Source organism: Anthonomus grandis, chromosome 1 (genome assembly GCF_022605725.1).
Source record: "Anthonomus grandis grandis chromosome 1, icAntGran1.3, whole genome shotgun sequence".
NCBI lineage: Eukaryota > Metazoa > Arthropoda > Insecta > Coleoptera > Curculionidae > Anthonomus > Anthonomus grandis.
The window spans coordinates 50243264-50258305 of NC_065546.1; the positions used below are offsets into that span (position 1 = coordinate 50243264).

The 15042-nt window shown below is 31.9% G+C and overlaps 2 protein-coding genes across 2 annotated transcripts; one reads left to right on the top strand and one right to left on the bottom strand.

Annotated features, from left to right (window-relative positions):
• The first annotated feature begins 2498 nt into the window (after window positions 1-2498).
• LOC126746040 (40S ribosomal protein S14a) lies at window positions 2499-9311 on the top strand. The gene is made up of 3 exons (XM_050454126.1): window positions 2499-2588; window positions 2799-3042; window positions 9052-9311. The coding sequence occupies exons 2-3, from the start codon at window positions 2806-2808 to the stop codon at window positions 9268-9270; spliced, it is 456 nt and encodes a 151-aa protein (XP_050310083.1). The 5' UTR covers window positions 2499-2588; window positions 2799-2805; the 3' UTR covers window positions 9271-9311.
• A 1585-nt stretch (window positions 9312-10896) lies between these two features.
• LOC126745988 (E3 SUMO-protein ligase ZBED1-like) lies at window positions 10897-14942 on the bottom strand. The gene is made up of 4 exons (XM_050454075.1): window positions 14746-14942; window positions 13610-14037; window positions 12980-13211; window positions 10897-12548 (listed from the first exon to the last, which is right to left on the bottom strand). The coding sequence occupies exons 2-4, from the start codon at window positions 13793-13795 to the stop codon at window positions 11017-11019; spliced, it is 1950 nt and encodes a 649-aa protein (XP_050310032.1). The 5' UTR covers window positions 13796-14037; window positions 14746-14942; the 3' UTR covers window positions 10897-11016.
• Between the last annotated feature and the right edge of the window lie 100 nt (window positions 14943-15042).

Consider the following 15042-nt stretch of genomic DNA (forward strand, 5'->3'; position numbering starts at 1 on the left):
TGTGCAACAGGAACAAAAAACCATAAACTTAATACAAAATTGTAAATTTAGCCCAAACTAGCTCAATTGGGTTGAGGCCTGAATGATATAGTGGTAATCGGAGTACGTCATGACCTTTTGCATTAAATAGTTCACCTATTTCATAATGTTATCATAATGTATTATATTATATAATTGTGGCTTTAACATAGATTCATCATAGTATGCATATCTTCTAAGCAGTAACCAGTCTTGCATTTACTCTTTCCTACTTTTCCTACATGACAAAGTCGATGCATTTTATAGTGGTTTATGGTGGTATGGGGTGCTATCGATTACAACGACAGTTCTTGGTTTTAAATTTAAAATCAGATTCTCCATAGTCGCCATTTGCGGTATTTGATTTTCTATTTACACATGTGTTAAGAGGAATATTGCCTTCTCCAGCCACTACTACTAGCTAATTATTTTACAATTTTGACAGATTAATAATTCATTTTTTATTTTACTTTTAAAAAACATTTTAAAATTAATAAGTTTCGAAAATGCACAAAAAATACCTGGCCCTATTATTTAATTGATCTCGATTATACCACTCCGATATAATACTGCGATGTAAACTAACAGGCTTCTACGACCTTCTTCAAAGGGTTTTTGCCACTGCGCATCCCAATATCCTCGGCCACTTGGACATAGTTAAGTAGTAACTGCACCTACTTGTGACAATTGTGAATTGTGAAATTAACTTGTCAAGGAGTGTTGGTGTGTTACCTATTTCCTGAGGCAGCGTTGCCGGACTGATTATAAAGTATGTAATAATAAAATAAAATTATGGTAAACATTAAAATAGGTGACCTAATTACGTACCTATTAACGTACCGAAAAGCGGGAGGTTTGTTTCAGGTCGCGGGAGTCGGGAGGTTAAGTAAAAAAGCGGGAGCCTCCCGTCTAAATCGGGAGGGTTGGCAACCCTACCCATACTAAAACAACTTGAGTTCTGCTTATTACCAAATTGAAAAACTTTAGAATCCATCTTTCAAATTTCTCTAGGAACTTAGTAAATGGTAAAAAAAACTTTAACTCAAAATTCTTATCAATAAGCCGAGGTGGGTGAGAAAGTACAAAAAAAGTTAGAAACATTCCCTAATAGGATAATTTTGTAGTCTTGTTATAATTTGTTTTGTAAGTGCATTGTTGGTAAAATTTAAATATAAAGAACAGAACAGAGTGGTAATAAAAAGCTAAAAGTGACTTTAACGAAACTAATTTTAATGAAAACTTTTGGAGTAATTCAATATGAATACACAAATCGAATTATAATAGTTGCAAGCTTTTTTTTCTAGAACAGATTTTTGAAAAAATATACGATAGCCGTAAAAAATTAATTTTTCTTTTTCTAAAACTCTTAAGGATTATAACTATCTAGTCAATTTATAGAGGTTGCAAACCTCTACAAAGGAAGGTTTCGTCAAATATTATTGCTGAAAAAATTCCGGAAGATACAATGCAGAGTGCAAGTCATTATACACTGAACATACAAACGAAAATCAGCACATTTAAACTAATATGCATATAAAAAGTAGGCTGGCAAAAACCGGCCAAAATCGAAACCGGTTTTTAAAAAAACCGGTTTCGGTTAAAACTGTTTATTAGAAAACTTGGTTTTAAAACCGAAAAAATAAATACGGTGTTTAAAAACCGAGAACGGTTATTCGAAACCAGAAATGGTTTTTCAAAACCGAAAAACCGAAACGGTTTTTCAAATTGCAAAACGAAAAAAAACCTCATTAGCCTAAAAATAAAAATGTATAATTAATTAAAGCGAGTCTTTTCTGATTTTCAGGGAATATAGTTTCAGCTAAAAGAAACTGTTTGAAAGCAAACACAGTAAATATGTTGGTTTTCCTTAACCATAATTCAAAACTCTAAATTGCTAAAACTATTAGTTTTCCTTGACTTGCATTTTTTAGGGTTGAAAAATGCATATTATTATTAATGCAATAATATTATATGTTTTTATTTTGAATACCTATGTCTTTATTTTGAATTAAAAATATGTATTAATTTAATCTATTTATGGAGTTTTATTTAAATTGTCCAAAGTCAATTTCCAGTAAATATTCTAGAATCCTGCAATCCAAACTGCTCACTGCTAACCGAAATTCGACTTAACAAGGCCGTTTTTTTTTATTTGGTGAGTTTACCTTTAAAACCACGGTCAGAGTCAACCAACAATCCATTAACCACCTAATCGGTTTTTGGTTTTGGTCAAAAGTTCAAAAACATCGGTTAACCGAAAATTGATTAATTCGAAAACCGATTTGCTTTATATTCTGTTTTAATTAACCAAAACCGTGGTTAACCGAAAACCGATTAATCGAATATCCGATTTTCGGTTTTGGCGAAAACCGCGGATAACCGAAAACCGGTTAATCGGTTAACCGAAAAATCGATTTCGGTTGCCAGCACTAATAAAAAGCGTTGTTTTTCAGCCCCAGCTAAACTGTCACTTAAGACTTTTGACGTTTGTGACAACTGTCAAAATTGTCAGGCCGAAGTTGTCATTGCTGTCAACACTTCCTTTTGTTGATTTTCTGTAAAAGAAAGAGGTATGGTTATGGCCGTTTCAAGATTTTTTCAATGTTTTAGATTAATTCTTAAGAAAACACAACCAAAAACATCAGAAATACTTACAGTGCCGGTTTCACAGTCCCTTAATAGTGTTAAAAATTTACTTTCTTGAAGTTTTTGTTGTGTTGTTATTGAGATGATGATGGATAAATACTTGCCTCTATAGAACACTTTCGTTTATATTTTAGGGTAAAAATGGCCCCGAGGAAAGGTAAAGTTCAAAAAGAGGAAGTCCAAGTATCCCTGGGACCCCAAGTCCGTGAGGGCGAAATCGTTTTTGGAGTGGCGCATATTTTTGCCAGTTTCAATGATACATTTGTGCATGTCACAGATTTGTCTGGAAGAGAAACCATCTCCAGAGTTACGGGAGGCATGAAAGTTAAAGCCGATCGTGATGAAGCTTCTCCTTATGCTGCTATGTTAGCTGCTCAGGTTAGTGTCAATATTACATGATAGTAGTTCCTGGTAAAAAGTAAAACTGTTTCTTTTTTGATATTTAAAAATAGTGGTTCTTCCTTGCCATTTAGGGCCACCCATTCTAAAAGTTTTCTAGAAAAAAAAATTAAGAAGTTAGACCTTTAATTAGTTTTTATAGAATTTTCACTAATGCATTACACATCATAACCCTTAATTCAGTAGATAAGCATAACTTTAATTCACTACATAACTTGAGTGTGGATTTAATACAATTTCTTAGAAATAACTATCAGCCATTTTTTGAGTTAAGATTTTTTAAAAACTTTTATGAAATCTATATCTCAGAAAGACACTTTTCAAGTGACCACAACCATATAAGAGATCCATAATGCTTATGAGGTATGAAAGTGCCTCTGTATTAAAACTTTTACTAAGCAGATAAAATCATTATTTTATCAATGTTCCAATTTAAATAAGTATTTTTTGTACCAAAAAATCAAATCTTTGTAAACTGGGCCAAATTTAAAGCTGCAAGTTGGAAAAAGTTTTAAATTTCAATAATTAAAATAAATTATTAGATAAAAAAAAGTATTAAAAGATATCAGGAAGAGATAGTTCTGATTAAGTTTGAACGGCTCTGAATCTGTCACAGACCCGCCGGTAATATGTGGTATGCCTTTACTGCTCGATAAGTTGGGCTTCTTTCAAAGAAAGCTGACCCGTGTGCAGGTATTCCAGGAGCTTCTCTATTTCTTGTTATGGTCGTCATGTCTCGTGAGTACCCAACCTGATTTGTTGGAAATAACTGAGGATGCTTCTTAATGAACATCACAAGTGATAAGAAGTAAAGTGATGAGGCAGTAAGTACACCGAAACCATCAAAATACTCCTCGCATGATGATCTGGGAGCGAGTCCAAATATGCACTGAATTATTAGTTTTTGCGCCTTAAAAATATTTTGGGCATCCCTTCCACTACCCCAAAACATGATGCCATAATTCAGCACTGACTGAATGTTCGAAAAGTAAAAAATCTTAATGGTTTCTATTGATAGTTGATCCCTGAGTTTACAAATAAGACCACAGAGGCTGCTCAGTTTTGATGTTAAGTAATTTATGTGTTTTTCATAACTAAGACATCCATCCAAGTGTATATCCAAGAATTTAATACTGCGCAAACACTCTATAGACCTTCCATTAAATTTTACATAGAGTGATGTGTCTTTTTTGAATTTAGAAAATGTAAGCAGGCCAGTTTTTTCAGTATTTAATTTAAGTTTTTTTTCTTCACACCATTTTTTCATTTGTTCATTCAGCTGCTTGAGAGCATTTTATTGAGATCATGTTATGGGTGGAACCGCTTTCCAGCACCGATGAATCATCAGCAAACTGATTAACTAGATCAGCTAATATATTTGCATTTAAGTTATTAACATACAAAAGGAACAAACATAACACAGGGCCCAAAATAGAACCCTGGGGTACTCCCTGTGTTAGCTTTTCTGGAAGAGAGTATGTCATTTTCCCCCCATCTGTGACACCAACAATTTGCTCTCTGTTATTTAAATAAGATTTTAAAAGTTGTAAACCCTGACCTCTAATGCCATATTTTTCTAGTGTCAAAGGCCCTTGAAAGATCAAAATACTGGTCAGCTACCTGTTCGTTTTTATCAATTTGATTTGCAATAAATTCTATTGTTTTAAAGATTGCTAATTCTGTAGATTTTGATTTCCTAAACACATGCTGACTCACAGAAAAAACTCTTTTGTTCTAAGAACTCAACAAGCCTACCGTAGATTGATCTCTCAAAGATCTTCGACACTGACGGAAGTAGTGATACCGGTCTGTAGTTTTTTTATTTCTTGAGGGCTACCCTTTTTAAGTACTGGTACTATTTTTGCCTTTTTAAGTTGGTCAGGGAATATGCCTGTTTCAAAACAACAGTTTATTATTACATTTAATGGCTTTTTGATAAGGCTAGTAACTTTTTTTAGTAAGAAAACAGGTACTTCGTCCAGTCCTGATGAATATTTATTGGGTAAATGCATAATAATATTGAAGATTTTTTGTTCACTTGTAGGAAACAGGTATAAAGTGTCCAGACATACCACATCATCCACTATCTGCCCACGAACCTTGTTGCCGGGATCAGGGTTTAATTTAAAGTGCTGAGAGAAAGCCTCCGCAATCCTTTTTGGATCAACTACCAATTCACCCAATTCTGATTTTAGTTTGATTGGTTGCGATTTTTTACTTTTATTTGATTGAATATGATTGACCAAGCTGTTTTATTCTTATTTTTTGAGTTTGTAATCCTGCTGATGTTTATTGACTTCTTATAATTACATAAAAACCTGCGGTAATTCTTTAGTAACATTATTTTCATTAAACTGGAAAAAAATTACTTTTTAAAGGGACCACCTGTCTAATTTAAATAATAATGCAGCCGTATTTATTAATACTTAATATATTGGGTTACATATAGAATAAGTGGTTTAAAATAATTGCAGAAACAGATTTTTGATCAAATACTTTTGGAGGTGAGTCTCAATTGAACAAAAAATCTTCTAGTCACAGTTTACAAATTAAGTTGTTTGAAATCCTAGTACCCTCAAATGACTTACAAAATGGCATTCAAGAATTGAATTATCAGTTCTTGTCTTTGTAACATGATATACTATAAAAGTCAAATAGTATGTTAATAGAGTTACAATTTAAGATTTTGTCTCCACTTATCTTTGAACAATGCAAACAGAAAATATTGTTTTCAATGTAGGCAAGATTAGTGATGTAAAATTCTCGAGCATGTAATTTAAAAGAATTTTCTCTGAGCACGAACGAGCATGAACAAGCATAATTGAATAAAAAACTGAGAATTTATGTTTGGGATGTGGTAAAGTATTCAAAAACTTATTTTTCATGATTTTTTCTCAAAATGCCTAGAAAAATGCTTAATATTCTCCTAATGCTTTGTAAAATACCAACACTGAATTATTGTTCTAACTTTAAAAAAACCTTAACATAATAATAATAAATAAATAAATAATAATATTCATAAATCCAGATAGAATAAGAATATTCATCATAAATAACCAAATATTATATCTAAAGGGGTTTTTAAAGAATATACAAGAATTTATGTTACCGATCAGGTTTGATATTATATTCTTAAAAACTGAGCATAGTTTGTGTGCTATGCTATGTGAATACAAATACAAAGTAGGTAAAGTAAAGAGAAACGTTTTATGAAGTAAGAAGTAAAAAGTAACTCAAAAAAAAGCTTCATATAAAAAAATTAACTGCAATCTGCAATAAACCAAAAATACAGTTTTAACCTAACTCAGGTACTCTAATTGTGGATCAATATCAAGATCATCAAGAGTAGTCAAGCCCATTGAAACTTTCTGGCCCAATACTACTATTGGAATCGAAATCGTGAACACCGTAGGCCCTGCTCTCTTCCTCATCGGACTCATCAGTCTCTGAACTCTCGTTTTGTTAAAGGCAACACAAAAAAGGAACAAAAAATGCATAAATAACATGCAAAAACTACAGTCGGCATTGCTACAAAAGAGACCGGCCGTAATATTCGGGAAACCGCCACCCCTTGGTCTTTGTGATTGATGCTGTTGCCGACGCCGACAGTAGTTTTTGTAAATAAAGCGCGGAATACGGAATCGTGCTGAAAATTCTCTGGCGAACGTTCGCGCACGAGAGAACGATCTATCTTGCGCGCACGAACGATTTATCGGGCGCGAATATTCGCCATAGCATGAAAGGAACGTTCCTTCATTTACATCACTATAGGCAAGGTAATAAAATATATGGGGGGATGGGAAGAATGGTAATTTAAGAAAGCTTAGGACATTATGGGATGACAAGTAAGCATGGCAGGCTGACATAAGAGTTAAAACAAATGTAGGACACTCCCTTGTTGATTAGAGTGCTTTTAATTTTTTTTTTTTAGTTCTGCTTAATAAATATACCCAAAAAAGCAACCTAACTGCAAAGTAACATATGGATCTGTTTTATTTTAGGTCTCTTAAAACTCATTGAAAAGTGCTTAATCCAAAGCATAACTGACTTTTGTGCTTTAATAATTTTTAAATTAGCAATTAAATAAGTTAACATTTTCCTTATTAAAAAAGTAAATAAGTCCTAAAGCCATGACCAGTATTGTCAAAAAGGAAATGATGATGGAAGTGTATACTTATATTTTGCATAATTCTGGTATAATTTTGTTTAAAACGTGGAAATATGTGGAAACATGTTAAATTCATGCATATATTTTCCATTATTAGATAATACAGATTTTGAATAATCATGGTAATTTTAATGTAAGTCAGTGTTGTGAGCAATGGAACGTTCCCGTTTATTCTCGAAGAACGTTCGTGAACGTTCACGACTTTTTTCATGACGTTTATTCTCAAGAGCACGGATGAGCATGAATCCGAACGTTCCCCAAAAATGTGAACGTTCCCATAGCGTTAACGTTTGGTGTCGGTTTTCGGCAGTAACGGTCCTTTAGCAACCAGACGTGGCAACACCGGATCGCCTCGCATTAGAGCCATATTTTAGCGAGTAAGCGTCTTACTGGGTTGCCTTACAATGTCTTAAGTGTTACGTCATTATATGGTTGCGCTCGAATGACGTCATGTCTAACAGCTGTCAGAGTCTAAATATTAGTAAATATTAGCTATACCTTTCATCGGTATTGCATTCGCTTTGGAGACTGACCTAAACCATGAAAACACCCATTTGTCTTAAGTTTTCAAAACGTTTTTAGTCTAAATACTAAACTAACTAAATCCGATGTCATACATTTTAAGAATCAGATCAAGAGGAAATACATTAAACAAAAAAGTTACTAGCTTAAACATAACCTCACTCATATTTTTTTCACACAGAAATAAACCCAAACTAATCAAAAATCAATTTAAAAAAATACCCGCAACCTCACCTTTACGTTCTTCACTGTATTTTTTTGCAAATCTATTCGCTCTTTTGATTATTTATTATTTTCTGCATTTTTATTTGGTTTGGATGTCTTAACTGTTAATATATATGAGACATTAATATAAAATAAATAAAACTAATACTAAGAAATATAATGCTTCTACTCTAAAAAAATATCAAATAATTGATATAAATATTTGTTTATTATTGTTTGTATAGCTTCCCTTTGACTTTGACATATCGTGTTTATTAGCGGTCTCGGGAGACCGCTAACAAACGCTTAAAGCGCCTTATACGGTGACGTCATGACTTGATCGCTCGAATGAGATGTCTTAAAGACGCTTAAAACCGCTTACTGCCTAAAATATGGCTTAGGTTGGTTGTCGTCGATCGTTGACAGCAATGACATCTGACATTGTTGATTTTCGGGGATTTACAGATTGGTTTATTGGAAATAAAATATAACTAATTTGATTTAACGGAAATTCTGAGTGATTTAAAATCAAGCGAGCGCGAGGAGGGAGAGGATAGTTTGGAGGAGAGTTCCTAAGGTTGTTAAAAGTTTAACTTAATAAATAGAACATAAATAAACACAAATATTTTTAATTTCAGATATTTTTCTAATATGTTTCCTTTGCATTTTTTTCATTTATGCTTGTATGTGCTGAAAATCCTCGTTCGTGCTCGTTCATGTTCGAGGAACGTTCTCGAAAAATAAATTCACGAGCATTTTACAACACTAATGTAAGTGTATTAAAAAATAAATTCAGCTATTGATAATCAGACACATCAAGAAGGCTGCAATAAAAATATCCATCAATTAGCAATATGTAAAATCAAATATTTTTGAGGGAGTTATTGAGTGGAAAAAGTGAAGAAGTTGTAAGACTGTTCTAAACAAAATTCATTCAAAAAAACATTTTCTACTATTTTTGTGGTAAAATGTAAAGTTTGAATCACAATATAATGGTAGTTTATATTATAAATAATGGAATTTTAACCTCATAAAGTTAATCAAAAAAACATTTAGAACAGGACTAAATCTAAATGTTAAAATAATATTTTTAGGATGTGGCAGAAAAATGCAAATCTCTTGGAATTACTGCTCTTCACATCAAACTTAGGGCCACTGGAGGAAATAAAACAAAAACTCCAGGACCTGGGGCCCAGAGTGCTCTTAGAGCTTTGGCCCGTTCCAACATGAAAATTGGTCGCATCGAAGATGTTACGCCCATTCCGTCAGACTCCACCCGTAGGAAGGGAGGTCGCCGTGGTAGAAGGTTGTAAGATGTGACTTTATTTTTTAAGTAATAAATTTTTTGATTGTACTGTCTTTTATTTTTTTTTTTTTTGAAAAATTTGCATCTGGTCTAGGAAGCTACTCAATTTGTTTTAGTATGTATGTCTGCTACATATTTTATTTACTTCATTCGCCAATGTTAATATAGTAACAGAAACCATTGAAATTACTTAAATTTACAATGTCAGGATTAAGACTCTTGGGAGGTGGTTTTACTCTAATTTTTATTGCTTGGTAAAAATTGTTTCTCTTACTCTAATTAACATTTAAAAATATTGGTTCCCTAAAAATATTCAGTTTTTTACAATGATGAGAAATGGCGTTAAAATTTAAGACTCAAAAAGTACGACCTATTTTTTAAAACTTAATTTGTGAAATTCAAGTAAAAACAATCCATAGAACTGATCATGCACAATATCTAAACCGATTTAACAACTTTATAACATAACCAATCGTGTCCGCTTGGACGTGTTTGATTGAAGTAACTTCGTAATTTGTCAGCTGTCACTATCATCATTTTGTTTGTTTTTAAATAATACCCCAGTCGCCAGTAATATTATATGTAATTCTTAAACATAAATATCAAAAAGGAAAACTTATAAGCCCTAATAAATTTTGTGTCATTTTTAAAAAGGAAATAATTTGTTGTTTGTTTTTATTTTTTCCCGCACTTATTTCAATATCTTTGACGTTTAGAAAACAGCTCCGAACGTGGGTAATTACTGTTTCAAATTGATGACGTATAAAGGGCTAATTGGTGACGTCACGTATCTCAAGCGGTTATAACTATAACCCCTTGGACGTGTTTGGTTAATACCATTTAGGAACGGTAATTACCGATAGACCGCTTGGAATCGGTTTATGTTTCTTCAACCAAACACGTCCAAGCGGACACGATTGGTTATGTTATAAAGGGACTGTTCAAGTTCAACCAAGGGGTTAACCGCGGTTAAAACCGATAGATCGCTTGGAATCGGTTTTCGTTTCATATTTTAACGGATGTCAAGCACTTTGACAGTTATCGGCCCGTCGGGTATTTGATAGGGATGTACGATACTCACGATAGTATCGATATCTGGGATCGATCTGCATCGTATAAAGAGGTATCGATACGACATTATATCGTTATAAAAAAATCGATATCTGAAATATCGATGCGGTTAGCCATACAACATTTTTAAACAGAGCTATAATAGATGCCTTTCATTTAACTAGGCGCGTCAAATGACAAATTGTCAAATCTTAAATTGAAAATTTTTAAGATTTTAATAGTAATTTTCAAAGATTTGAAACAAAAATTTAATAATCAGGACATAGAAATTACTTTTAGATAGCTCAGTATCAAGAAAGATTGGCTTACAAGTGTAAATTTCTTTGAGAAAAAAAATAACAGGTGTTTTCACGCTTATTTAAATGGAAGATACACTTTTTTCTCAATATTATACATATAAATAAATTATTTTTTTAATACAAAGAATGCCCTTAAGTCAATATGTTTAAGATAATTTGAAACAAATTTATATTTAAAATATTGACATTAATATTGAGAAAAATTTGCTTTTTAGCAGAAGAAATAATGTATCACTATAGATATACATTTTTATTTGGATAAAAGATTAAAGAAATGATGATGAAGTATATAAATCTAAAATGATAGAAATTAAATATTATGTAACATGTATATCTAATTTTAATAAATAACATGTACAATAAAAATTTAGACAAAAAAAGAGCTATTCCAAATTCCAGTCTTCATATTTAACTGAAGATAAAAATAAAAGCTGCTGCAATTTTTCACTAGATAGCCTATTTCGGTTTAGACTAATAATGTTTCCAGCTTTTGAGAACAGTCTCTCCGATGGCACAGAGGTTCCAACAATTGATAAATATTTTAATGCAAGTTCCTTTAAATTACTAGATGGCTCTTTACTCCAATATTTAATTGGGTCATCTGATATTGGTATTGTTTTATTGACCAAATATAATTTAAAAGCTTGGTCCATGCTGTCACTAGTATTTTCGTGACAATGTTTTGCAGCAAGCTCTTTATGGTAAGACCATAAGTCCGAAGATTTTGATGTTGAAGGTGTTTGATCTTCTTGTAATATATTTTCTTTCTCTTGTGTATTTTGCTCTCTTAAATTTTTGATGGACTGATTTATAAACGAAATTGTTTTAGAGCATACCACTGGACTGTTAAAATGCAGTTTTTTAAATCGTGGATCCAAGATTGTCGAAACTGCTAAAATTAAATTTTGTTCAATGGCTCCAAATCTTTTCAAAAGTTTATCCCTTGTTGATTTTTTTAAAGCAATAACTTCATTAGACAAAGGGGATAGACTATCAATTTTTTTAAAAAGGCAGTTTGTAATGGGAATTATTTTACTGGCTATTACGTATTGTTCACCACTAACTTCTTCAGAAACTGTTTTTATAGGGCCTAAAATATGTAACAATTCCTTTATTGTATCAACGTCAGATGCCCCTAACATTGTTGGAGCTTTGGAATTTTTTAATAAAATTTGAACAATATACTCGCATAAACTAAGAAATCTTTCCAACATCAAATAGGTGGAATTCCATCGAGTTGGCACAGATTGAATTAGTCGTAAAGTGTTGTTGGCAGGCTGTATTGTTCTAAGCTCATCTGCTGCACTTTGCTTAAAATATGTAACAATGGTTTTTACTTTGTTAATAATTACTTTAACATCCTCTTCTTCTATTACTTTTGAAGCTACCAAATCTAAAGTGTGAGCAAAACATGGCAGATGTCTATTTTTCCCAAATAAATCAGATATAGCTTTAACAACATTTGCTCCATTATCCGTCACTATAGCTATAATTTTTTCATGAGGTATTTTCCAATCAGCACACATATTTGATAGGCATTGTCCAAGATACTCTGAAGTATGCCTTTCTCCTAGTTTGTAGACCCCTATAGTGACAGAATTTAACTTACTTTCTAGCAAGAAATGTCCAGTTACACCTAAAAAGCTTGTTGTGGTTTGGGTCTCTGTCCATACATCTGTTGTTAGCGTTATAGAGTCTAATGACTGAATTCTGCACCTAATAATTTCCGATAAAAAGTTATATTTCTCCTCAATTAAAGTGGACATTTTGTGCCTACTGGGTGGACGATATAAAGGAACAACTACCTTCATCAGATATTTAAATCCATCTTTTTCCACTGTGTTCAAGGGCAGGTTGTCTTTTGCGATCATATAAGTAATTGCATTAGTAATTTTTCCGGCCCTTACACCACCATCTAAAAATATAAAATAACTAAGCAAGGTATTCCTAACCTTTTACTGATTTAAATTTATCCAAATACTTAGTAGTTAAACTGTTTGTGCTTATTTATAACATTTTCCTGTATTTTTAAATTAATAGTTTCGTCTGAAACTTTTTAATTTAGATGTGATATTTGTGTAATGATATTTTTACATGAGGAAAGGACAAAAAAAAATTTTATACCTTGGCCCAGCACAAACAAATTTATGTACCTATCTACAAAACAAACAATAGTTAGAATAGAAATTTTAATATTTGAGACTTTTATTATTAGGTTTGGCTTGGATTTAAAAAAAAATGTTAAAAATGCAAATAATTTTTCCATTATTTAATTTTCACCATTGATAATTTTGCTTACTCCCAGGACCCTGGATGCATTATATTAAATCAGAAAAATAAACTTACCAGAAAATGACTTTATTGTTGAAAAAGTCTCCTTTATTGAAGATTGTCGGTAGACTGGAAAGACAGCACTGCTAATGCTACTACAGCTACTATTTTCTTCCATAGATATTGTAGAAGACGTTCCAATATCCCCTAATATTTCAAAATTATCTTTATCTGAAAAAGCTATTGCTGAATTTGGGTTATCCATACTTGTGGATAGTTGTGGTTCCTTTTCCTGGTCATTGTTACACTAAAATCATTTGAAAATAATAAATTTAATAGGTGATTGCTGAGAGCTAGGTGGAAAAATAAACAATAAATAAATAAAACTATATTTTGATGGCTAAAATAATGCATTTCTTGACACCGCCCTAGCAATAAATGTATTAGTATTACATATTATAGCATATACAAATGCCCCGAACAAGACTGTAGCAACAAAAAATGTCAGTGTCTATCAGTCTTTCGCATATTACACCATAAATAAGCATTTATTTCATATGACAAAAGTAGGGATTTATAATTTATAAACATCAACTCTTAATAAGCATAATGTAGATTGTTTTATTAATAAATAAATAATTCAAATTTTATTCAATCCAGTGTGGCTTTTAGAAATTTTAAATAATATTAAATTAATGTACCTACTTTGATATTCCATGGTTCTTCTTTTTCAACATCAGTTAATTTGATTTTTGGATGTCTTCTTTGGAGATGTTTTTTGAGGTTTGTTGTATTGCCTGAAGTCTTTATCTCAACTTGGCAAATTTTACACTTTCCACTTGAATCATTTTTCACAAAATACTTCCACAAATTACTTCTTACTGGTGGCATTTTAAGATAAATATACCAGAAAGAAAATAAATTAATAAACACCAAATAACTTGGGCTCTCTCCGAAATACGAAATTAGGGCATTGGGGGAATCACCAATCCACCAATCAGTATTTGGCCTGGATCGCACGAACTTAAAAATATACCTGGACTGCTAATGCATATGGCCGCGATACCCAAAAATGACCACTGCATGGTGGCCGCCATTTTTATAGTGGTTGTGTCCTTTTGATGTTGGTCACTCTGAAAATGTTTTGTGTTACCAACAAAAAATATATTAAATAACGGTTATGAAGTTGACATTTGACGTGTGAGTATAGCGGATTGCCTAGTTTTTGACGATTTGTAAACGATGCTAGGGTATATCGTCTGGAACAGGCGATGTATCTTTCTCCTTATTTAATACGTGAATAATGTATCACCATCTTTATTTAAAGGTATTTGGTTCAGTTTCTCAAAACCGAATTATTGTGAATTGTCCGTCTGCGTTGTTTATAATAGAATAATATATTGAGTTGTTGACAGAATAATAGATTTTTTCTATATAAACCCTTTATAATTACAAACCCTCATAAAATCATCTATATTTTGATTCTTATATATGGTTGTACCTATTAATGTGGATGTGGAAACACTGTACATGGAAGGAAAGTAAAACTTAAAAAAGTAATAGTAAAAATAGAAAGAAAATAAGTGTTTTTAACTGAATTTGTTAAGTAAATACAAGCAAAAAGTTAAATGAATATCAGGATTTTCATGGTATTAGGATTTATAAGATTCAAGATTATCAGAATGATAAAACAAATATTTTAAAGGCACGCATCTATTCTAAGTTGATTGAAACTTTGTCTCATTTTAGGTGAGGATTACTTTCTTTCATAAATTTTAATGAAATTCTTAAAGAAGTACCAGAAAAATCACAGATCTAACTCAACTATCTTAAATTCTTACCAATATGTAACTTTCTATTTTGTATTTTTGTAAACATAACCTCTCAAAAACTTTAGATGTTTTGTTTCCCTACAGTTGGCACAATTAAAATTTGTCAGAGTGACCAACATCGAAAGGACACAATCACGCACAATGGCGGCCCCCTAGTAGTGGTCATTTACTTTTCATTGAATTGGCAGTCCATGTATAGTTATAAGTTCGTGCTGGATCGCCGTGTAAATGTCCAATGTCAAAATGTCAATGCAAAAAACAATAAACCGATAGAACTCTGCAAAGGGTAAATATTACATTGATTTT